This window comes from Epinephelus fuscoguttatus, linkage group LG15, assembly GCF_011397635.1.
Source record: "Epinephelus fuscoguttatus linkage group LG15, E.fuscoguttatus.final_Chr_v1".
In the NCBI taxonomy this organism is placed as follows: domain Eukaryota; kingdom Metazoa; phylum Chordata; class Actinopteri; order Perciformes; family Serranidae; genus Epinephelus; species Epinephelus fuscoguttatus.
In genome coordinates this window covers 9633836-9658053 of record NC_064766.1, presented here as the reverse complement: position 1 = coordinate 9658053, position 24218 = coordinate 9633836, and the positions used below count along the sequence as shown (strand labels likewise).

At 40.3% G+C, this 24218-nt stretch overlaps 1 protein-coding gene across 1 annotated transcript; it reads left to right on the top strand.

Moving 5' to 3' along the window:
- Positions 1–964: 964 nt before the first annotated feature.
- tgm1l1 (transglutaminase 1 like 1) lies at positions 965–22299 on the top strand. The gene is made up of 14 exons (XM_049598151.1): positions 965–1153; positions 6491–6777; positions 6936–7130; positions 11108–11359; positions 14630–14748; positions 15773–15880; positions 16358–16535; positions 17162–17300; positions 17871–18063; positions 18500–18653; positions 18973–19257; positions 20414–20574; positions 20709–20845; positions 20968–22299. The coding sequence occupies exons 2-14, from the start codon at positions 6492–6494 to the stop codon at positions 21110–21112; spliced, it is 2352 nt and encodes a 783-aa protein (XP_049454108.1). The 5' UTR covers positions 965–1153; position 6491; the 3' UTR covers positions 21113–22299.
- Positions 22300–24218: the final 1919 nt, after the last annotated feature.

Here is a 24218-nt window from a genome sequence, read left to right as displayed (position 1 = left end):
CCAAACCACAAACTTACTGGTGCACTTTAGTCATCAACACTCTTTGCTCTTATTGGTTGCTGGTACTTTGAAAGACCTGGAATCTATGACACAAATGACCTGGTAAACATTTCATCACATTGTGCTTTTGCTGAGTTGATGGTTTGGACTGAAATCAACAGTATGCAGTAGCAAATAAATGCTCTGGCCATCTTCTATTTATCAAATCTCTTCCGGTAATTCCAAGGTCGCATTTTTCGGCATGAGATCAGTTGATTTAAATCTAGGATGGGTCTTTTTGGATGAGAGGTCACAGAGAGTTTGTCCTCCGAGGTTTCTCTGTAAACTGACCAACAGAGGAGAACTGAAAGTGTGCTGGGGAAGTTAAATATCTTGTAATGTTTGAGTGACTCGGACAACATTAACACAGGGGATTTTCTGTAGAGGAGGTTAACCTTGAATCACCCACATGTCACTCAAACTGTGGCTTGGGTTTATTTTGGTGGTTACAACCACTACATATGTCTGTAGCCTAAATATACAACATTTTATATGATATGGTAAAGATAGCACATTTTAAACATCTGTAGATGGTAAAGCTAACAGATACACTGATTGTATAATCTTTTTTTATTTCCCGTCCTCTCACAGGGCACAAGAGGAGCTTGCCCAGGGCGCAACTGCCTCTGATTTACTGGTCTTATTGGGTGATCACACTAAGACTCACCATACACATTCAAACATTAAATACTTATCTCCCTGCCCTCCTCTGACTGACTGCCCCCACTCCCTTCCTGTATTGGAAAGTATTGCGTAACAAACTTTCTCCTCTTAGTCTCCCTCGCCCCGTGTGTGTGTGCTATTCATCATGCACACACACTACATGCGCACTTTTACGCAGCGCGCCCAAATTGCAATGGGACCTCCTGGTGGGAGTGGGAAACTTCAGTTCGTAGAGGGTGGGGCTGGGTGGGCTGAGCTGCGCAGATGAGGGGTGTGTGTCAGCTTAAAGTATCGTGCGGTACATTCCAGGACAGACATATAAGCATTCTGATCCAAGAACGGAGCGAGTGAGGAAGAAAAAAAGTTTCCAAAAGTTTGACGCTGAGAGATAATTACTCAAGACGAAGCAGAGGATTCATCGCTGATCCAGAGAAGAATCCCCACAGATCAAGTAAGATTTTCAGTCACTCCTACTCCAAGTCTTTTTTTTTCTAATAAGAGAGATGTTAAGAGAAGTGTAAACTTGAAGCGGTGCGCACATGACCTAACGGTTTCTTCTTTCAGACCAGAGAAAGTCTCTCTTACAATTGAGGCTTATAAGGTGATCCACCACAGAAAGGGAGGCTCACATCCTATAAAGTCAGGAAGAGATATTTAAGCACATTTACAAAAGGACAGACCATATCAAAATATAGCAATAGTATAAAAACTGGTCTTACACCATTCATAAGGTTTTTTCTTGCTTTTATTGAACTTCATCATCATTTTTTTTCTCAGGCTTTTGCAGCTCTGGGTAAAGTTAAGCCTTGAACTTGATGAACTTTTATTGCAACAAATAGGAAAATCCAGTAATCAACTGGTGGGTCTCCAGCAGTTGATAAGAGGGAGGCTCTCCCATCCTTCCAATCTTTCAGAAGTTTGTCCAATTTTTTAAAGCATTGTCCATGTTTAGTAAAGAACACAGTCAGTCGGTTCCAATATTTTCAACTCCGCTCAGTCTTGTTGGTTGATGGCCAGTCAGCTGCAGCTGATTCCCTTTTCTTCTCTGAAACACCTTAAATGATGTGCAGTACAAAGGATTTAAACCTTTTATTCTGCATGTGATGGCATTCCAGGCTTTTACTGTGACACTTTTTAAAATCTATTTAATCAATTAATTCATTTTGCATCATGGGCCCAATATCAGACAAACAAGCCCAGTCGTTTAAAGCTGGTGTTGTTGTTTGGAAACAGTGACTTGAATTTGAAGCGCTTATCTCAGGGGCCAGTGGGCATACCAGAGGTGCCGGCATGCCAACACAAACCGACTGAAGAGAAATGCAGAGCTGCAGAAAGAGAGAGAGGGCACAGCATAATGGAAGAAGTGATACATGTGGTAGTGATAGGCAGGGCGGGGAGAAAAGATGAAGAAGTAACACTTGTTTTCAAGCTTGGCTGGTGGCTGTATTATAAATTCATTTAAGTTTGTGCATTAAAGTGTGAGGGAAGAGCAAGACTGCCAGAAAATTGGCTGCTGGAATGCCTTTTTCATGGTTTTAGGGGGTTGAGTGGATGACTCTAATTGGGCAATTTTAGGCCACCTAAGGTGCAGTAGTGAGATAACTTGGCATTATTAAAGCCCATGAAGACACAAATTACCAACAGAACAGCCCGAAAAGCTTTTGTTCAGTTGTTACATTTGAAAAGAGTTCATATTTGCAGTATTATTTAGCCAATTAGAATTGTATCTTGCATTTTATCACAACAAATACAAAGCCACCAGTTGTCTGTGAGTGCATAGAAAAAGACACGGAAGCTCCATTTTACATATTGAACTTCACTGCAGTCGAACCAAGATGTGTTAAATCCTGTCACGCTTTTCACTTCAGCTCAACGTACGTGTCACTTCCTCTTTGCTAAAATTAGAGATGGAGCGCAGGCAGCACAGAAAGGGTCAGTGAGCGTGACTTCGGTTTTGGGTGGAGATCATGCTGCAATACACACAGCTGACTCGAGCCATTGTGTCCGTCACAATGATTATGAATGTTTTTGCCAAATATTTAGAGGATTTGGAAACAGTTGAGGGAGGGAGTGATCATCTGACCAGCAGATGAACTCAGGAAGTCAAGGAGTTGAAAAATCAGAAGTGGCCGTATATCACACACGCCCAGTTGCACACACACACATTCCACCCACACATGGATTTTGGTGGTCTGATACTGTGAGATGTGGTGCCCCTCCCGACCACCTCTTCTTCAGCTGTTGCTTGTCCTTTGAACTGCAACACATAACTTCACTATCGCTGTCTTTTTCCCAAAACTGACGTGCTCAGCCTGTTTGATACGACTGTCCCATGCAAATATTTAACCATGAAATCTTTAGAAAAGCAGCAGCACTTTATCAAAGACTCTCACTGCTGCTTATCTGTATGAAATATGCTCTGACTTTCCTTTGATGACACCTTGCATAACCTGTCCAGCCTCAGCTTTTAGCTTTTCTTTGCAAAGCAGATCGCTGAAGTTTAACAAAGACAACATAATGGGACACAATGACGAAGCAGATGTGCAGAGATACTAACTGACCATTTGCTTAACCCTCCACCCGAACAGCGATTATCATAGCTCCACCACTATTACTATGGCTATGGCTTTGTGTTTATCTGCTCCATAGACCACAAACATCTTGCTCAGTTCTTACTACGCAGGCCTACAGCAGTAACCTTGTGTTTCCTCCAAGCCAAGTAGCATCTATTAACTAACTACATTATGTTTTAGGGTTGCAGTTTACATCGGGGAAATCCTATTACAAGAACTGAACAGAAAGTTAACTTAGGGGGGAGTCAAGATGCTCCTATATCAAGACTTTATAGCTTTAAGCTAAGTCTTTGAGGACAAGGGGAGACTGGGGGAATTTTTAACAATTTTTAGCGGTAAAGTGAATTTGTGCTCGACATGTTGACAGTCATCAAATGTTTTTTTCCAAGCATAGCCTGACTGAAACACTGGAAGTCAAATGCTGCATCTGGCACATGCAGGTGCAATTAAAATTCCAGTTTAATTAAAACAGTATAATTAAACATATAAATATACAAATTGAAAACAAAAACTTTGACAAGTATGAGACATCACTTTGTCTACTGGCAGCTTGTTTAAAATGTGTAAAATTAAATGGCTACAATCAGGTTTTGAATCTGAATTTCAGTAGGCCCTAATGAGTTTCAATACAAGACTACTACTACAAACCAAAAATAATAATTGAAAAATATATTGATTTTTAACCACTATGGCAATGTCAAGACTGCAAGGTAAGACAGCTTCTGAATCACAGACAGCGAACTGAACCTAGGTCCCCAGATTGAGATGCAAAAGACTTAACCACTGGCCTAATATTTAACATTAATATTTGACAAAGATATCAAATGTTAGAAAACAGCGGTCATCAGAGCTATAGATTTTAATTCCTTGACATAATTCAAAAGTTCTGACAGCATAAAGAAAATACTGTGGATGAAAAGTCTAAGTTGAGTCTTGGCAGAAAAACTTTTAAAAAGTATGAGACATGAGTTTGTCCTTTTGCAAGCAAAGAAGAACCATATGCATAATGAGTTTCACGGTTCTGTCTCATTTCTAATTGGTGCAACTGGAGATATTACAAATGCCCCCGGTCTCCCCTATGCCCTGCAACTAGCCATCAAGTAGCCCACATATTTAAGATTAAATAAAACTCATATCGAAATTAGTCAGCTGGAAATACTAAAGAAGTCAGTTGGAGATACAGTTTATAACTAACTCACAGTTACCATTAATTAGCCAGCAGGCTATAGTTGATAAAATAAGCTGGTGATAGTGGTCGTTTCAGTGGAAAGAATTGACAGTCAGTGGTAAGAATACAGAATCCTGCGTCTGTGTATCTGTATGAAATATCAGCTCCTCGCTTTTAAAATATTACAAGAGGTTATTATAAGAGGTTTGAGTGTAAATCTGCCACCAGACATGCTGTGCTTAAGTTTGACAGGAGTAGCAACAGCAACTAAGTGGGATGGGGTTCAGCGAAGTGTCTTTGTAAAAACGAGAATAGCCTAATTGCCCTAGAAACCAAACATCTGCGACAGCCTACACGTTTTCTTAACGATGCATTTCTCCTGTCTATGTGCATTACTGCATCTCATTACAGTTTATGGGCGTTTTACAAGAACTAACAAAACTCCAGTTGTGCTTTAATGTATAGGGTAATATAGATTTCTTTTTTGCATGCAACACCGCAGCCCTGTGTGGCTTTTATGATACACTTTGCAGATGGTGAGAAAAAGGAAGGAAAGGAGAGGGAAAGTCCTTCTCGCTCTAGTTCTAGTAAACAGCTTTTGCTTTCACTGTCCCTAATGTTGACATTTGGTGTGTGTGAGCCCAATTTTAAAATAGGCGGATGGGCAGGAAGGACAGGCTTATCTTCAGCGTGACAAATGAGCTAATTCCGTTGTGATTATTATTACACTATATGAGGGTGGGGATGTGACAGTGTGATAAATGTTCACATGATCTACAGTCCTGGACACTTACATCTGCAGAGATATACACACAAACTACATTATTCCACAATAGCTGCGGTGAAGCGGATGAAATCCAGCTGCTTGTAGGAGGTATGTTAGGTTGCTCAGAGTGTGTAGCCACCAAGGACGAAAGGCTGAATACCTCAGAATGCTTTAAGAAAGCCCAACTGCTGAGGAGAGTGCAAGTCTGGAATGTGGTAATTGTGGGAATAAGTAAAAGGAAAAGTGCATTTGCTGTTTCATGATGGGGAGATAAAAGAAAAGAGAAGAAGAAGTGGGGGACTGTTTTTTAATCAGATTGTTATGAAAACAAAGTCTTGGTGGAGTGAAATGTACTGTATCACACTGCCAATGACCTTTACAGTCAGGAAACTACGTCTGCTGTGCAATGTTGGTAAACTGTTGGGCTTTAACTTTCTGCTCTCACCCCAATACAATCAAGATGAATGGAGTTTTGCTTGTGGCACTCACGTCACTATGAAAATCATTTAGAGATTCAGCAGCAATATCTCTTTGCAGAAACAATGCACCCATTGCTGTGGATAAACCACAAAGCAGTCAGCAGTTTTCTTATGATGTCTGTTTCTCTTGTAGGGAGGGATTCCAGTAAAACTGTTTACAGCTAAGTCTGGGGATTACTCAGAGGCAAATATTTCAAAACTTAGTCAAATAAAACCCAAACTATTTGCACTGATAGATACCACTTGTGCAATGGTTCACAACCTAAGGATGAGACCTCCAAGTGGGTCCCAAAACCAGATGGATTACTGAATGGGCCTATCAGGCACAGGGTCAATCAAAACATTCCAACTTGGAAGGGACTCAAAATGAACACAAAGTTAAAAAAAAAAAAAAAAAAAAGACCACAAAGAGATGCGAATGAATTGCAAAGAGACACAAAATAACTACAAAAACACACAAAGTGACTACACAAAGTCGCAAAACACCTACAAAGAGACGTTTTGCCCTTGATGTCTGTGTGTCTTGCTGCTATGTAACAGAGGTGGTGGGGCCTTTTGCATATCTGTGCCCATGGCCTGTGGTCAGATGATTAAAGGGATGATAAGAAAATAAATCTGATAGCTAGCTGACAGGTGATAGCTATTTTTCAGTAATTCTTTCTTTACACACTTAACTTCAGGAGGAGCAGGATTCCATCATCTTATCTGTGTACTAAACAAACATAATCATAAATCAATGTGATGATTGGTATCTGCAATTTAATCCCCTATTGTAATAGCATTTTTCCAAAATGTCTCCTAGAATGCCAGGCGAGAGGTTAGCAGTAAGAGGGACGTCAGAGGTGGGGCGTTTTCCTGGAGCAGCCCCACCCACCAGGGTGGAGCTGACCATTCACAAAGAGGGGGAGAAGAAACAGGAAGAGGGAGCCTGCCGCCGCTGGTTCAGGAAGATGTGTCCATGCTGCTGTAAGCGCCAGAGCAGTACCTCCTATGATGTTACAGATAAGGTGGAATATGTGAAATCCCCAGCCCCGACCCCGGAGCCCGTCAAGCCAAAGCCTGAGAATGGAGAGGCAAAGGAAATGGAAGGTAATGTCACTGACTTCTGGGGTAACTGTGGTATGAAATTTTGACTAGGTTTAGTTCAACTCTCCAGACTATTTTTGCATGTTGTACATATCACCTCTACAAATCCGTAGCAGCAGTGATGCAGGCACACAATTTCATGGTAAATCTTCCTCTCTCAGACATTGTCAAGTTGTCAGTGTGTTCTGTGGATCTGCTGAGCTCCAAGACGGGTCAGAACAGACAGGAGCATCACACCGACTTGTATCATGGGGATGAAATGATAATCCGCAGAGGACAGACCTTCCAGATGGAGCTGGAGCTTAACAGGCCCTTCAGTGCTGACAATGACAAGCTGCATCTGGAGTTGAAAACAGGTATGGAATGGATTGGCAGTGTCTCTGCGCACATCTTTTAAACCTTCTAACAGAACCTATGAACAATATGACAAAGAAATATCATCAGTATGATCATCAGAAGAGGTAGAAATGTTTTAGAGTTGGGTGTGCTATTTGTGTGCATGGTTTAGGGTTAAAAACATATACTGTGTCGTCTTGGGTTGCATTAAATTCCCTGATGCAAGACAATGCCCAAAGTGGAAGGCAGGTAAAAAGGGATTCAAAACTGTAACAACAAAAAGATGCAACGCAGTAAAGCAAACTATATAGATAGAACTTAAAGGGGTACTGCAGATATTTAGCATTGCATTTTCATACATTTGGGGGAGTAAGAAGACACAGACTAAAAAAGAATGAACAAAATCCAAGCAGCAGAGGCCAAGATACTCTGACTTTTAGCTCCCAGTGTTGGTCACGCTCCAAAAGCACTGGGTCCTACAATTCCCATAATTTAACTCATGAGCGCTTAGGTAAACCCTCCGAACCTGGTAAATTAGCTTGGCCAGACCAAATTGCAAACATAATTTCAGCCTGGAAACCCTCAGTTCATTTTTGATTTTCAAGGGTTGCTATAATGGCCATAGATCAAAATACCTCTGGACGCAACTGGATAGACCTACAACCATTTAAGCAACGATACATGTGATATAGTGCTGAGCTCTGGGAAAATGTAAACACACTTCAGCATGCAAGCTCTTCGAAAGCTTCACAAGTTGTCAGTCACTCCTATCATGGCAAACATGCCAACTTGGTAAATTTGCAAGTTTGGGTTTCATTTGCTCCAGCAGATACCACTGCTCCCCAAGCTACTGGTAAATGCCCACTCAGACTCTACATTTGTGTTTGAAATATGAGGGCCCAAGCCCAATCCAGGATATAATTATTTCTGAGAATTAAGGAGGCTCCTCTAGACCAGAGATTCCCAACGGTGAATTTGCGTTGGATACTGAAGGCATGACCTGCCTTACTCTGTCTCTGATTGGCTTACCCTGACATTCTTACCCTAAGCCTAACCAATCTCACTTCTCTTTCCTAAAGTTAATCTATCCAACCAGTGAAGGCAACAAGTACCAGCCAGTCAGAAGGAGAGTGGAATAGGTCATGTCTTTGCTATCCTAGGAAATTCAAAGTCTTTTCCCAACCAGTGGTGCATGTACCAGAGGGGGTACTTCAGCGGTTGCCGGCAGAAAGATTGTAGAGTACCTCAACTAATTTGAAAAAACCTGAAATTATGCATTCATTATAAAAAATATTAACATAGTGAGTTAGCAAGTGAGCATAGAGGTCTAAACTGTTGAACAGTTGAAGTAGTAGTAAATGGTTGAAAACACTGAAAACATGATGGCTGATGATGGGGCAGTTTATCTGACAAGTCTATGAGGGTTGATCATACAATAAAGGGTTAGGAACTACTGTTATAGAGCAATGGAAAACACTATCAACTAGAATATCCATCATGAATAAACTGATCTTGTGTAGAAATGGTGGAGTGCCCCTTTAACCAGAAGTTGCTACAAGGCCACGTGAAAGTGGGAGGAATGAACGACTGACTCAAAACAAACCATGGGAAATATGGTCAAAATGCCAAGCATAGCTAGCACATTTAAATCCAGCAGCAGTTCAGCCATATCTGCACCACAAGTTTTGGATTCCACCCACCACCCCACAGTGTTTACAGCTTCCAGACCGCAGGACACCGGACACCCCGCTCTGGTATTCACAGGCCTCATACTACAGCGATCTACTAGACACTTAGGAATAAACGGTCATTACATCACCACAGAGAGGTGATTTGCTGTCACCTGCTTCTTGGATAGTTACATGGGAAGGGCGAAGGAGAGACAGAATTGACGCACAGAACGATCTGAGCCATCCACATTCGACAGGCTCCCATTACCTTTGCTTTCATAGTCACATTTGCTGTGGAAGGATTCTAAGTGTTGCACTAAAAGCAGGTCTGTGTATGGCTGCAGTGTCCTAGCTGTTATTTTGTTCAACTAGCATGAATAAAGATTTTCAATTTTCAGTGAAGGTATAGCCGAACCAGCAGAAAAGAAGGTGTTTTTCATTGATTTCCTTTTGAACATGTCCTAAGAGGTGAGAAAGGAAGTCCTGGCTCAGTTGGATGGAGAACAATGGTCTCTTGATAAACTCTTGATTTGCTTCAGCAAATGGCAGCTGAAGCCCAGCAGGGTGCCACAAAGCAAATAGCTCAGAGGAAAGCATCTAATTTGTTTTAATCATGCTAATGACTTAGAATGAACTTTGATGTATTCATTTTTCTTAAAGAGAAAGTTTACACAAAGTGGGGTTTTTTTTGGTAGTTTGTCAGCCTTCAGTAAAATATCAGGCTACTTAAAAGAGAACATCTAAGCTGACTGTCATAAGATGAAACACTCCCAACTGTGCTTGGCTTTCTGCAGAGATGCGTGCGTAAGTGCAGTGTGGGAGGTTTTCCAGAGCAGAGTTTTTGTTTACTCAGACAAACTATGCACAGCCGGGCAAGGAGCTGTGATACACATACAGTATGTGGTTTACAGTTTGTTATGCTTGTGTTATCCACTGTGGGAACAGACTAACAATTACTGTGACGGTAATAATCAAGTTTACTCCATTCCCAGCTGCATATTGAAATGGCGTCCTCCCACTGCCACTTCCAACTTTATTTAATTCAACTTTTCAAGGACAGCTGAGAATCAGACAAATTGAAAAGCACTTTGTCAAGCTGCACAGTTTGACTTTTCTCACACATATAGAAAGCAAAATGTTATTCAAAAATTCATTTCAAGTATGGGAATGTATTTCTGAATTGCAGACATTCTGGCTTTTTTCTTCTTGAGCTTTTTTTCATTATACATTTTTCACATGAAATGTTTTGCTAGGCATTTTGATGGTGAGATATTTTAATAGCTCCATTGGTTCATAGCGAATCAGTTGCCTTCAGACATTTAACCTCAATCTCAATATTTTGGAATTTATTCAGTTTCTTGCCAAGAGTTCTGTCCGTTACATGCAAAGCTATGACAAGACTGCAAGCTTAACTTAGCACAAAGACTAGACGGCCCAATATTCCAAAGCCCTATTAGTCTGAAAAATGTCTAATTGGACTGAAAGCCCAAAAACAAATGCCTGTTGCTCCAAAGACCTTTTTACAAGTGATGAGCCACAAATCCTGGGTGTTATTAGTGACCCATCTCTGCTTGTCCAGCAACTATTGTGCTACCAAATATGGGAGTTTTAAGCCAAAACATGATCTTTTTCTTTCTTGCCTAAACCTTAAAAACACATTCATCACTGTGTTGTTGACAAATGTTATGTATCTGTGGTTTACAGAAATGTCCAAGCGCACATTTTTTCTGGCCATTGGGTTGTCTAACTGTTGGGAATGTATATTGTCAGAGAAATGGGACTTTGGCAATGGGCATTTGTTTTGGGGATAGCCGGGTTGTTGGAGAAATGGGCTTTCGGTCCAATGGGAGCAAAATAATGGGTAGTCCCTCAAGAAACAGGGGAAACAGCGAGCCTAGCTCTGCCTAGAAAAGTCACTATGGCACTTCCGTTTTTACTAATGAACTAATGAAACATGAAATAACTTAATAATAATGAGCTTTGGAGGTGCTGGTAGGCTTTTTTTTTTTTTACTTTGGACAGAGCCAGGCGAGGAGTTTTCCCCTGTTTACAGTCTGTATGCTAAATAACATTATCAAGGCTCTCATTTCATATTTAGAGAGACAGAGTTGGGTTGCAATAACCATTATCTCCTAAAATGTCAAAGCTGTTCCTTTAATTGTGTAGAAATCTGCACATTAATTCAAAGCCCACATTCGACTGTACCACCTAAAAGCATAGCATGAATTGTTTTATAATACATAAGGCTTTTGTCCATGAAAATTATATTACAGTGTTTCTTTTATATTCCTGGTGCAACCTGACTTAATATAACCCTTGTGGTGTAGGTCCCCTGCCCTTGGTGGCCAAAGGTACCCATGTCATCATCCCACTGGTGGATCAGCTGGAGGATGAACGCTGGGAGGCAAAGATTGTAGAGCAGAATGGCAACAAGGTCAAGCTGTCCGTCAACTCGCCAGCCAGTGCTGTGATTGGTCTGTACGGGCTCACGGTGACAACAAGCTCTTCGATGGGCGAGGCGGCATCTACTTACAACTCCAGCAAGAACATCGTTATGCTCTTCAACCCTTGGTGTGAAGGTAAGATTGGCAGGGGATGTGAAGGGACCAGAGGGTTTACACAGCTCGAGGGCAAGAATGTGGAGAGGAAAGAAGAAGGGTAATAGGTGATAAGAGCAGAAAAATGAAGGCAAAAAGACAGACAGCATTACATAACATGTCTGGAATTATTATCAGCCTTACTATTAGGTTTGAGGCGGATTATCTTCAAAGAGTCAATATTTTTCTTGCAGTAGAACTGTCTGATACAGCCCAATTACCAGGGAAAGTGTTCCCAGAACACTGCTGCTATATTACGAATAGCATCAGCATTCTGATAGCAGGCACTGGCACAAAGTAGGTGTCTGTTTTAATCTCTGAGAGGAGTCACACATGGGTGAGAAGGGCCAACTCAATCCATGAGCGTGTTGCTGTCCATCAAATAGCTCCAGTGTGACCTTGTGTGTAACTATGTAACTCCACTGGCTTTGATTCAAGACTGCTGGCACACTTGGTTATGTCACTTAAGCACCATGTTGAACTATGTTTGGGACCAAAACTGTTTGCAAGATGAAACAGACTTCGGACATTTGTACATACAGATTGCAGTTTTAACTTTAGCTTGTGCAAAAATTCAACACTTTTGTGGGGTTCATCAGTATTTTCTGATTTTCAAAATGATCACAGATTAAAAAAAAAAAAGGTAATTTAATCAAATATACCTATTTTCCCATCATGTAGTTAAGCCTAACATATTTTTTTCAGCCAGCGGGGGGGGCAGCAAAAACAAACTGTAAACACAAATGACATATAATCACCTTTTAAGCTCGTATGTCTAACATGTTAGCAGAGTGTTGCTTATTTGCAGACCCAGCAGAGCAACATTAGCAGTCATTCAGGAGTGTTTCTGTCATTAGTTGAATGTCATAGACACTTTCTTTTAAGCTCTGGTGATAACAAACACAGACTTTGGCTTAGATAGAACTGATATCTATCTATATAAATTCATCTGTTGCATGAACTGTCCCATTCTTCATTCTTGCGCTGTCTTAAGATGGTCCAACTTGCCGTGTAGGTTTTCCTTAATGTTTGTATTTGAAAAAAGTAGAGATCATTTTAATTTTTTATGCCTCTGCACTGGTGATAGTCGTGTCCGGAGGCATTATGTGTTTGGATTGTCCATTTGTCTCATTCTCGTGAATGCAATATCTCAAGAACACCTTTAGGGATTTTTTTCAAATTTGGCACAAACGTGCTCTTGAACTCAAGGATAATCTGATTAGAATTTGGTGAACAAAGGTCAAAGGTTGAGGTCATACAAATGTCTAACATGATAAAATGATGAAGTGATGACACTTTATATCCAAAAGGTCAAAGGTCAGCCTCACTGTGATATCACAAAGTCGTGAGGGATGACTGGCACTAATTTCAGGTACCCACCTTGAAACTGTGCTGACTGTGTAGATCATCTGTGCTGCTGAGTTGAAGATGTATGTGAATCATACACATTTTAGAATTTATAGCCTTAATGCACCCATTTTATAAGCATTATAAACAGTCACAGCTACATATGAGTCTGGATAGTTTAAATTATGTGCACTTATTAAAACACCTGTATATGAGCATTATATAGCATTACATGGTTCTAAACATGGAGGAGGCTTAGCTGCTGGCTAGCAGTTAATGATGCTAACAGCACGAACAGCACTAACAATGGCAACAGTGCTGACATAGCTAACGGTGTCAACCTGAAGAAAATTGGTGGGCTTCCGTGATGACAGCGTGGGTCAGGATGACGTCATCAGCAGTAGGTTAACCACCGTATGAGCACAGTGCAGAGCTTTAACAATTAGCTAACCAATGGAATACACACACAGGGACTTGTGCACTAACCACTACCACAACAAACAGAGACGTTCAGATCACAACACACACAGAGTTAGCGTGACTTCATTCTCTGTTCAGGATGTCATTACTCTGCTGTATACATAACAAGTAGTCGTTGGATGCTGTATTAATGCTGCCGTATACAGAAAAGCCTTAGGAAATGAGCTCCATTGTCTATTCTGCTGAGTTTCTCTCAGTGTGCTGAGCTCTGCAAACTATCTGCACAGGATATTTGACAAAAATAAGTGTATTTGCAACACAGCAAAATAAAAAACAGTGAACCTGGATTTGATAAAAAAAAAAAAGACGGTCTGTCTTTCATTATGGTGTGGCTGCTTTTGGCAGCAAGCCCAATCTCCTCTTCCCTCTTTCAATCTCTTCTTCCCGAGACCAATCTCTCCCTCACGCTCATAAAATTCAAAATCCTACAATTACTGTATAAAAACGCCATGGGGCGAGCTCACAGTAATCCTGCAGCTGGTGACAACCTGTCCTCTCCCTAGCTTTTACTGCCTCCATGTGTATTTCCTGCTTTAATATGCTTTCCCACCCAGTCCTCCTCCCTTGTTGCTATCTGTTGACCCGATCCCAGCTCTGTTGCTCTGTTTTTTGGCCTCCTCCTCCTTCATATGCTCCCGTGTCTTTGTGTGTGTGTTTCTCCCTACATTGCAGAAATATTCAGTAAGAAGAAGCGAAAACCAAAATTATCACAGCTGCCAGATTCTGTCAGCCTCAGCCTCTAGTTTCTCCTGTAAAATCTCAAGACACTCTGTTACGCTCCACTCCCCCTCACTCCCTCCCCTCTTTCCCTCCCAAGCATAACTTCCCCTCTTTCTCTCACTCGTCCCTCATGACTTTGTTAAACCTCTTCCTTCCACTTGATTTTTCTCATGTCCATCTTGAATACTCTGACTGAATACCCTTTTTCTTTTTTTTGTCACGTTCCTTTTCCCCACCCACTGGTAATCACTGTGGCAACAGCAAGAGATAAAAGTGGTGTAAAAACAAAGACACAGATTTGTGAAGTTCATGTCATGGGTGCACGCCCAAGTCTGTGGGCCTGATGTGTCTCAAAACAGACTGTTTCCCATAAATGAGTGTGGGCCCCACTGCAAGGTCCATGGAGTCATTGTGTTTCCTAACTATTTCCTGGCCTTGGGGATTCTGTCACATAATTTGTGAAAAGAAATCACATTCTTGAGCGGTTTAGTCACTGAAGAGGTGATTAAAGCATGGATTCTTACAGACAGAGGGAAAGGGAAAACCAAAATTTTGGCCTTGAGGCAACATCATTAAAACAAATCCTTGTTCTACAAAAAAAAGTGTTTCTTTGTATTTCCTGTCAAGGCTTGTTTAATAGGATCAACTTTAGTTTTGTAACGCCTGATTTCAATGATGTAGCTTAACGTTGTCATGTCTTTTCAGAGGACACAGTGTTCCTGGATGACGAAGAGGAGAGTAAGGAGTATGTTCTGAATGACACTGGGAGGATTTACTATGGCACAGAGAAACAAATAGGTGCTCGCACGTGGAACTTTGGACAGGTACGGATGACGAAAGACAAAATGTAACTGGAAAATACTGAACACTTGTGGTTTTGAATAATCATTACATCATTGTCTTTGGCACCAATCTGTTCCTACTGGAAAGGAAAATCTTTAAAACAGGGTCACACATATATAGTTTTATTGAAAAAAGAATGCTAAGTACCTCTCTAAAACAGCTGGGCACTGTAGTTTTTATTACATATACTCAAAAGTCAACTATACATTTGTTTGGAAGTATTTTTTGTGTAATCTGTGGATTAATACACATCCATTGCACTAGAGCATTTGCAGCAGCAGGATGGTGTATGTGGTATTGACACAAACAAAGCACAGTGTTGCTGATGTGTTATGAATATTTTTTTGGACAACACTGGAGCTGTATTGTAGGGCACAGAAAAATAAGATATATGAGGCTTTAGCAAGGAACAAGGAATACTTGTCAGTGGGATAAATCAATTGTTGGCTTTGGGCTTCTCCTGGGATTTCTTAACAATAAGTAAGATATAGAATATCATCAGAAATAATCTTATGATTCACAATTATCAGATGAATGAATGGCCAACCATAGGTGACCACAAAGCTTTATTTTACTTTCTTAGTTGCTTAGTTGTTTCAAAATGAAAGTCTATTTTGCAACATCATGTTCCTACGGTGATATGCCTGTTGGTATCTATTCTTAATGCAGTCTGTTAATAATCATCAGTGGCAAATGATTTAAGTTATGCTTCTGTAGCCTTATCAATCTTCCACCATCTCTCAACTTCCATTTGTGCCTAAAGAACAGAAGCATCTTCTTGTTTTGTGCCATAAGGCCATCCAAAAATGTAAAAAAAAAAATGTACAGCATGGAGGCTGATAGATTATTTCTCATTTTTTGTAGGTATCGTTTATTGATGTTTTAATAGTAAGACTTGTCTTTAAATAGTGCAGTATTTCGTCAACCCAGTAATGTGATCAGAATCCCCATATGAATGAATTAATTTCCTTTGCTGATGATTTGTGTTTTTCCTTTGGGCTGTAGTTTCATGAGGGAATCTTGGAAGCGTGCCTGTTTATCCTGGAGAAGAGTGACATGCCTCCATCTGGTCGAGGCGATCCTGTCAACGTGGTTAGAGTCCTATCTGCCATGGTGAGTTTTGTTTTATATTAACATCCCACTATCTCAGGATATTAGAAATACCGAGGTCATGAGTCCAAGTCCTCCAGTGTTCATATTTCATTTATTCCGTTAACCTTTTTTTTTTTTGGTACAGTGTATTTAGTTTTTATAATGAGATATGCTGTTTCTAAGCAGTGCCAATAATAAAATTCTGATTAGAAAATACTGAATATTTTACTTTTTGGTCTAAAAGTAGTCAGATATTAATATAATTATCCTAAAAAATACTGGCAAAAGCCTATGAAATACCCTCCACGTGTTTTAAATCATAAATTAAAGCTGTACCTCACGTTACCAAAACCCCAGATTTCCAAGAACATTGCAGAGGACAAGAACTCAGTGTCTTCATTATACGGCCCTAATCATGTTCTGCTCAGAAAATTCTAATTTTAATTTGTAAATGAGAGCAGTCACTTGTAATTGACTGTGTCACCATCCTCTTTTCAGATTAACGCTCAGGATGACTTTGGGGTTCTGGTTGGGAATTGGTCTGGGGATTACTCTGACGGAGTCTCTCCTGCGGCATGGAGCAGCAGCGTGGAGATCTTGAGGAAGTACCACTCCTCCAATGGAACGCCTGTGTCATATGGACAGTGTTGGGTGTTCTCCGGAATCACTACAACGGGTGAGGCTGATGAAGAATAAAACAGAGAGAGCATGTGATGCCGTGTGAGAGAAAAATGTGTGATTAGAGAGAAAGATTGGAGCTTAGAGGGTGGAAAGCTATAGATTGTATGACAGAGGAGTATGAAGACACTACACTGTATGTGGGTGTTGTGTGTGTGTGTGCATGTGCAAACAACGCAAAGGACACAGAATAGTATTTGACTTTCCCAGTATTCATGTGATTTTAATTAACAGTCAAATGATTCTGATCATGGCTTCCTGTCTATCAGGCCCTTTCTATTAGCTCTCACTGCTCTGTAACAGAATTGTGCATGTATGCGGGGTCCCTCACATGGTGGCCAGCTGACCTTTGCACCTGATAGCAAGTCGTAGCTCATACACACCCTAAATACCTCGCATTGGCATTCCTGTCATACCTCCTAGTTTTGTCACCTATAGAGCCACATGTGTTGCTTTCAGTCAGCCAGGATAATAAAATCACATGCAACCATGCAAATGCCATCATAGCAGAAATGTCTGAAGTCATTATGCTCAGCCGTTAGCATCTGGGAACATAATGCGATTATCAAATGACCTTGTAAATTGGGTTTTAATTATTATATTCTGTCTGTTTTATGTTGCCAGTGTTGCGCTGTCTTGGCATACCTGCCCGCAGTGTGACCAACTTCCAGTCTGCTCACGATACTGATGTATCCCTCACCAATGATGTCTATTTTGATGAGAATTTGGAGCCGATCGACTACCTCAATAGTGACTCTGTGTGGTAAGATGTGTAACCTTACATGACCGGGACAACATTGTCGGAAAATTGATTGCTGCTAAATCCATACTTTAGGAATGTGCCGTATATTTAGATTTGCTCTGAAAGCAGTCCCCTCTAACCTGAAACCTCAGAGACGTCATGCTTGTTCAGTTACAATTCCTCTCGGACTGCAGAGGCTAATCTGGTATCTATCTGCTATTTGGTTGACTTGCGTCCTTAAAATGCCCTTAGAATGATGTCTGCCATTTCTTGTGTACCCCTCACTAATGTTACAAAGCCATAGTAACACAAATATGAAATTTGGAGGCTTCTACAAAGTTTAAATGAAGAATATACGATGTAATCTTAAGGAAATGATTTAACATTTTTGTTAAATTTGCTCATTTGTTTTCACGCTGAGTTAAAAGAGAAAGTTTATACAATTCTTGTATTTATCCAGTAAATATGAGGCTAAGCAAGGAGACGGTTAGCTTAGTTTATTTTAGCTACTTTGGCTTTGTCCAAAGGTAACAAAATCCAGAAACCAGCACCTCTATAACTCACTAATTAACACTATATCTATACATCTAGGAACTTCCACGTATGGAATGACTGCTGGATGGCGAGACCTGACCTGCCCCCTGGTAATGGAGGCTGGCAGGCTGTTGACTCTACACCCCAGGAAACAAGTCAGGGCACCTTCCGCTGTGGCCCTGCCTCCATCAACGCCATCCGCTCTGGCCAGGTCTACCTCAAACACGACACGCCTTTTGTCTTTGCTGAGGTAAGTGCTAGAAATTGGCATGTGTGTGTTTCCTTTTAGTTCTCTCAAGGTTCGTTTTGATGCATTACCATAGTTAGGAAAAGCTAGTCAAATTATATTGCAGGTTAAAGGGTTTAAAAAGGTGGTGAATAACTATACATACTATGACCTGTGAAACATTTAAGTTTAATAGATATCATTAAGTGCTTCTTGACAGACATTTTCTTTGAATGGGGACTGTGAATAGGTACCTGACTCTTGTTAGAAGGAGAACAGAACTCAGCCGTGTTATTCACAGAGAAATAACAAAGAGGAATTTCTTCATTATCCACCTGTGCAAAGATAAATAATGAATAAGACTGTTGCATACTTTGGTTCAACTTCATCATTGGTATGCAAGGCAAACTTCTCATGTACTATGATGTTTGAGCTGATCATGTTTGTTGGTACCTTCCAGGTCAACAGTGACAAGATCTACTGGCAGAGGAACCTGGACGGTACCTTCAGCCAGTTCCACAGTGAGAAGAAAGCTGTCGGCCACTGCATCAGCACTAAAGCTGTAGGCTCTGATGAGCGGGCAGACATCACACACCTGTACAAACACCAAGAAGGTACTGGCATGCATATCGTACTTTGCTAATTGCATTTCTTCCCCAGATTAATGTTCCAGAACCAGACAGAATTATTTCTGTGCTACCTGGAACAATCTTAAATGTTATGATTTAATACTCTCTGGCTGCATAGATCATTTCACTGTGCATAGATTCCCCTTGTCTGACCCCTCAACTGTTCACCTGCTCTTCGCAATATTAAAATATGATGTTTGCTTAGTTTGAAGGATCCATGCCATATCTCTCATATCTGTCAATAAATCCTGAAACACCAGACACAGTGAAGTGCACTCACATTCTCTCCCTCCCTCTGTATCAGGTTCAGAAGAGGAACGCATCGCCGTGGAGACTGCCAGTCGCTATGGCAGCAAGCCAGATGTCTACTCCCCACCCATGGCGGAAGATGTGAGCATCGAGGTGAAGATGGAGGGTGAGGGGCCTTTGATGGGTGCTGATGCCCAGCTGACCATCCTGGTGAAGAACCTGAGCTCGCAGCCTCGTCGGACCACTCTGCACAGCCAGGTGGCTGTCATGTACTACACTGGTGTGCTGAAGGGCACGATTAAGAAGGAGCAGATGGCTGTGGAGCTTTTGCCCAATGAAGGTTGGCTTTCCACTAAGTTTTAATCCTGCAAGAATCTATATTCATAAAACTTTTCCCCCCACAGCATTTGGAAGTGTGTAATTGTTAGCACCGTTGGCGCAAAGACCAGATCGTCTAGCAAACTGTTTTGTTGTGCAATGGTTGATGCACTTCCTTTGCTGCTTGATGCTTTACTCCATGTCAGTAAAGTCATACACCCGACACTACTACTTAGCTGACTTTTTTACACTTTGGTTTTTTCTTGGATTTCACAACAACATTATCATTATTATTATTATCATTATTATTATTATTATTATTGCTAGTGAGTTTTGAAGGTGCCCGTGGGGTAATTTTGTTATCTTTAAACAGAGGCAGGCTCACTGTTTCCCCCTGTTTATGATCTTTATGCTAAGCTAATAAGCTAATAATACAAAAGGAAGTCAGTCCCTCCACGATGTTAGGATGTTGCGATTGCAACATGCTAATTCAACCAGTCCCCATAAATTCTGCACGACCTTGCATTTTTGTCCGAACTGTTCTGCAGATGTGACCAATCGAAGTTTCTTATGAGTTTCACCAATCATAGCAGCCCCCTGTGCAGTGTCAACAAACTCACTTCCTTATTTCTGGTTGTTAAAATGCATACATGTGTGAAAGGAATGTCTCACATTTACCAACAAAAATTACAGGCGAAGACCAGGCAAGGCGATGTTGCGATGTCATGTTCTGCATGAAAGCAGGGGTAAACTGTTTTGCACCATGTGCAACATTGTGGTGGAACAAACATTGATTCAACAAACACTTTTCTAATGCAAAACACACCCACAGAATGACTAAAGCATGAGGACAGGGTTACATAAGACACTCAGAACGGTTTTATTCTCATTGGAACAAGATGCCTTTGCTTTTGAATGATTTACCTCCAAATTACCCCAAAAAAATTGCAACTATTTTCTAATTTTCACTTGCTCCATCAATACACAACATCTAAAAAATATTGCAACATACATCACAATTTTTATTAAGAAAAACTACCCTAAAAAAAACAGGCATTTAGGCTGAAACAGTCCCTAAATAAAGACTGCCAAATCCGGAAGGGGCTGATAGAGTATAACTTACGTAGTGAAAATGCTGAATACTGAGCCCAGGCCCTTTTTTGTACCTCCCCACACAGAAAAGACCATTGAGTGGGTGCTGCCCTACCAACAGTACCAAAACCAGCTGGTGGATCAGGCAGCTCTGATGCTGACCCTGTCTGGAAGAGTCAGTGAGACCCAGCAAGTGCTAGCCAACCAGACCACATTCAGGCTCCGTACACCTGACCTCATCATCAAGGTAGGTTTTCTATTTTTCTGTACATTTCCAGGATTACTAGTAGTGCAGAGCAGTATTCACTCTGGAACAAAGGAAGAGCATAGGAAAATGTCTTCTTTGTCCCTCTTGACACATTTTGAATTATCCTCTGGCAGCCTTTGGGAGAAGCAGTTGTTGGTAAGGAGATGGCAGCCAAGATTACCTTCACCAACCCCCTGCCACGTATGCTAAAGGGAGTGGTGTTCAGAGTGGAGGGCCTGGGTCTGCAGAAGGGCCATGAAGTGGTTGTTGGGTAAGAACATGAGACGCCTCCTTCTTATTTTGCCTGGTTATCTCTGTCACCACACATTTCCCTCAACATTTCCTTCTCTAGACTAATATCCCGCTCTTCTTTTTGTTCATTTCCTCTCACAGTGATGTAGGCAGTCACTCCACAGTGACACTGACAGAGCACTTCATCCCCACCCAGCCTGGCCCTAGGAAGCTGGTGGCATCTCTTGACTGTAAACAGCTCACGCAAGTGCATGGAGTGGCCGATATTGTCGTTCTTGAGCAATAAGAGGCAATATCACATCCTGTCATGTCACTTCCTTTCCTTATAAAACATGAGCTGAGTGCCTCTGATATGTTAAGGGTCCTGAGTTCCTGTATCTTAAACTATCTTGCTTATTTTGTACTGAACCAACATTTTTGTTATTTTTAAAACTATGAATAGACAATTAGCAACTGTAGCACTATCAGTATTATATTTTTTAACTTAAAATAATATAAATTCACATGTCTGCCTTGCTCTGAAAGTTCTAAACTGTAGTGAAGTAATGCAGCAGGGATTAAATGCATGCAAATGAAGTGCTTTAATTAACAAGCGTTCTTACTTTGAAGTTATAAAACTGTCAAATTACACAGACTGTCCAAACACTAGTGTATTTCAAGACACTGACCAAAGCATGTGAAGGTGCAGAAAGTCAGGTCATGATCATTTTGTGATAATGTAAATACTGTATGTGTGTTATTCCTATAGCTTATCATTAAAGAAAACATACGTGAAAAGTGCTGTTAGACAAAATGAGCCTCACGTGGCTCACATGAAGGAGGAGTACTGTGAGGTGTTTTTAAAGGGAATGATGTTGAAATTGGCATTGACATTTTGCAAAGGGCACATTATTATAATTTCCCAAGTCTTTTCTGTCACATTTGACTGAAACACTTGTAATTATTGTTGAAAAGATAAAGTATTTTTTTCCCCCGTACCAATTAACGATGGTGATTTCCAAAAATTGAAACCTACAAGGACATGGCTAAAAGGTTATTTTAATCACCAGATGAATGCAAATTCCTCACGCCTCCTTTATTTTGAAAACCAACAAGTGAAGCTCTCCATTTGCAGAATGCGAACCAAACTGTTCCCTTGGGAGGAATTTTACCAGATGCTTTTCTGTGTGTCTTGTGTGTGCCTCTCCATATGTGTGTGTATAATAACACTGAAGCCATCCTTACAATATATTACATCTTACCTGAAAAATCGGACTTGGTTACTGCTGTGAATTCAAGCAAACCACATCAGACCACAGTGGCCTTAATTCACTTCAGCTTCACCTGGTTCTCATCTGTTTAACTTCAGCACTACAAACTACAATGTGAATTGAAGTATTTTAATAACATTACATTATTTATCTACCATATCTACCTGGACTGTTTTTCAGTATTGTATGTGTTGTGATGGTAATAAACCTTACACTGAAATGATGGCTGACTCCTGAGTGATTTTCTACTTCTAAACAACATGAGACAAGTCTTGACTGGATGGCAATGAAAGAATTTATTTATTTATTTATTTATTTTTTTTAATCCGGAGTTTTAAGGGGACACAAGTGGCTACCTGTACTTTTCCATTTTTGCAATCAACCCTTTTGTCACCTGGAAAAAAAAGTGTGCTGCGTGAGGTATGATTTGCTGTATAGTGACTCATTTAAATTGCGTAACTCGAGGCAGGTAGCACACCTTTGTTGCCTTTCATGATTCAAGATCTCGATGACTTAATGCTTTATTTTCTATTTTTTTCCTCTGACATGCCTTGGGACTGATGAGGTAATGTTACATATATTTATGTTCTTATTCTTCCCTTCTGCTTTGTGTTTTATTGGTTGCAAAATGCAGTGTTTATTTTTTTCTTTAACTTACTATATATTAACTGCAGTCTTTAAAAAAAAAAAAAGCATGGGAAGAGGGTCAGTGTTGGAATGAAACAGAGTAGCCTTTATTTATTGAAATAGTACTGTTTTGTGGTGCATGGACTTAATGCTTCTTTATATTTTGACTCCACAACATTTTTTTGGAGGGAAATATTAATTTTTTACTCCACTGTATTTATTTACTGGCTGTATTTACCAGCTATTTTTCCACTTCAAAAATTTACATAGAAAACAGTGAAAGAATTAATACATCAGTAATAATCATAATCAGAGAATACATGATAATAAAACAGTGCCAGGGGTCATTCTGCTGCCTTAGAAGTACATTTACTTTTATTTGAATTTTTATTATACGGTTAATTTTGTCAAAAATACCACGTACTGTTGCATTTCTATTTTCTTTTTTGTGTGTACATTTTTACATCCTAGTATTGCTACTTTTACTTAAAGGACCAGTGTGTACAATTTAGAACATAAATGGAATATAATAAGTATGTTTTATTTAGCACATTATCACCTGAAGAACCACTGTGTTTTTGTTACCTTAGAATGAGTTGTTTATATCCACTTAAGGAGCGGTTGTCCATGATGTTGCATTGCCATGTTTCTACAGTAGCCCAGAAGGGAAAAACCAAACACGGGCTCTAGATAGGTAAAAGCCTGATTTTTTTAACGTTAAACTGCTGTATTCAGTGTTTTTACCGATTTAAATCATGATTTAAGGAGACCTCTGCAGGAGAAAAAGACCTCTGCAGATAATTAAGCTCCTGCAGCGTCCTTTATTTCTGGATCAAAAATAGAGTGAGCACACATTACCAGTAAATAGGTAAGCACACATTAGCAGGTGCTGGGCTAGTGTCTGTGACGTGCAAAACAGCGTAGGAAAAACAGAAATTTGTGACAAAACTGCTTTATTCAGTCAGTGTTTTTACTAGTTTAAACTGCCAGGTCTGTTTGTTTTGGAGAGGAGGAGACTTCTATGGATAATTTGGCCCCCATTAAGAACCTCCTGAATGTCTGGATCTAAAGTTATCAGAGAAAAAAGATGAGAGCACATTAGCAGGTGCTCGGCTAGCAGCCCATCTCCATCAAGCTGAACAGCGTCAGAAAACACTGATTTATAATGCATTACTGCTTTATTCAGTGTAATACTGGTTTAAATTGTTTGGAGAGGAGGAGAACTCTGACGATAATTCAGCTCCCACTTAAAATCTCCTGAACAATGAACACTGAAAAAATTCTAAACAGATGTTTTAGCTGGTTACAATTTGCAATCCTCACCACTAGTTGCCACTAAAATCCCCCTTTGAATATTTCTTTACCCACTGATAGGGTGATAAAAGGAACTGGAACATACTACATAATGTCCTATAGTTAAAGGCACAGGCAGTAGTGCTGGAATGCAATTAAAGGTGCTTGAGTATTTCCTTTTTAAATTATGATTCTCAGAGGGAAATACTGTATCTTTAACTC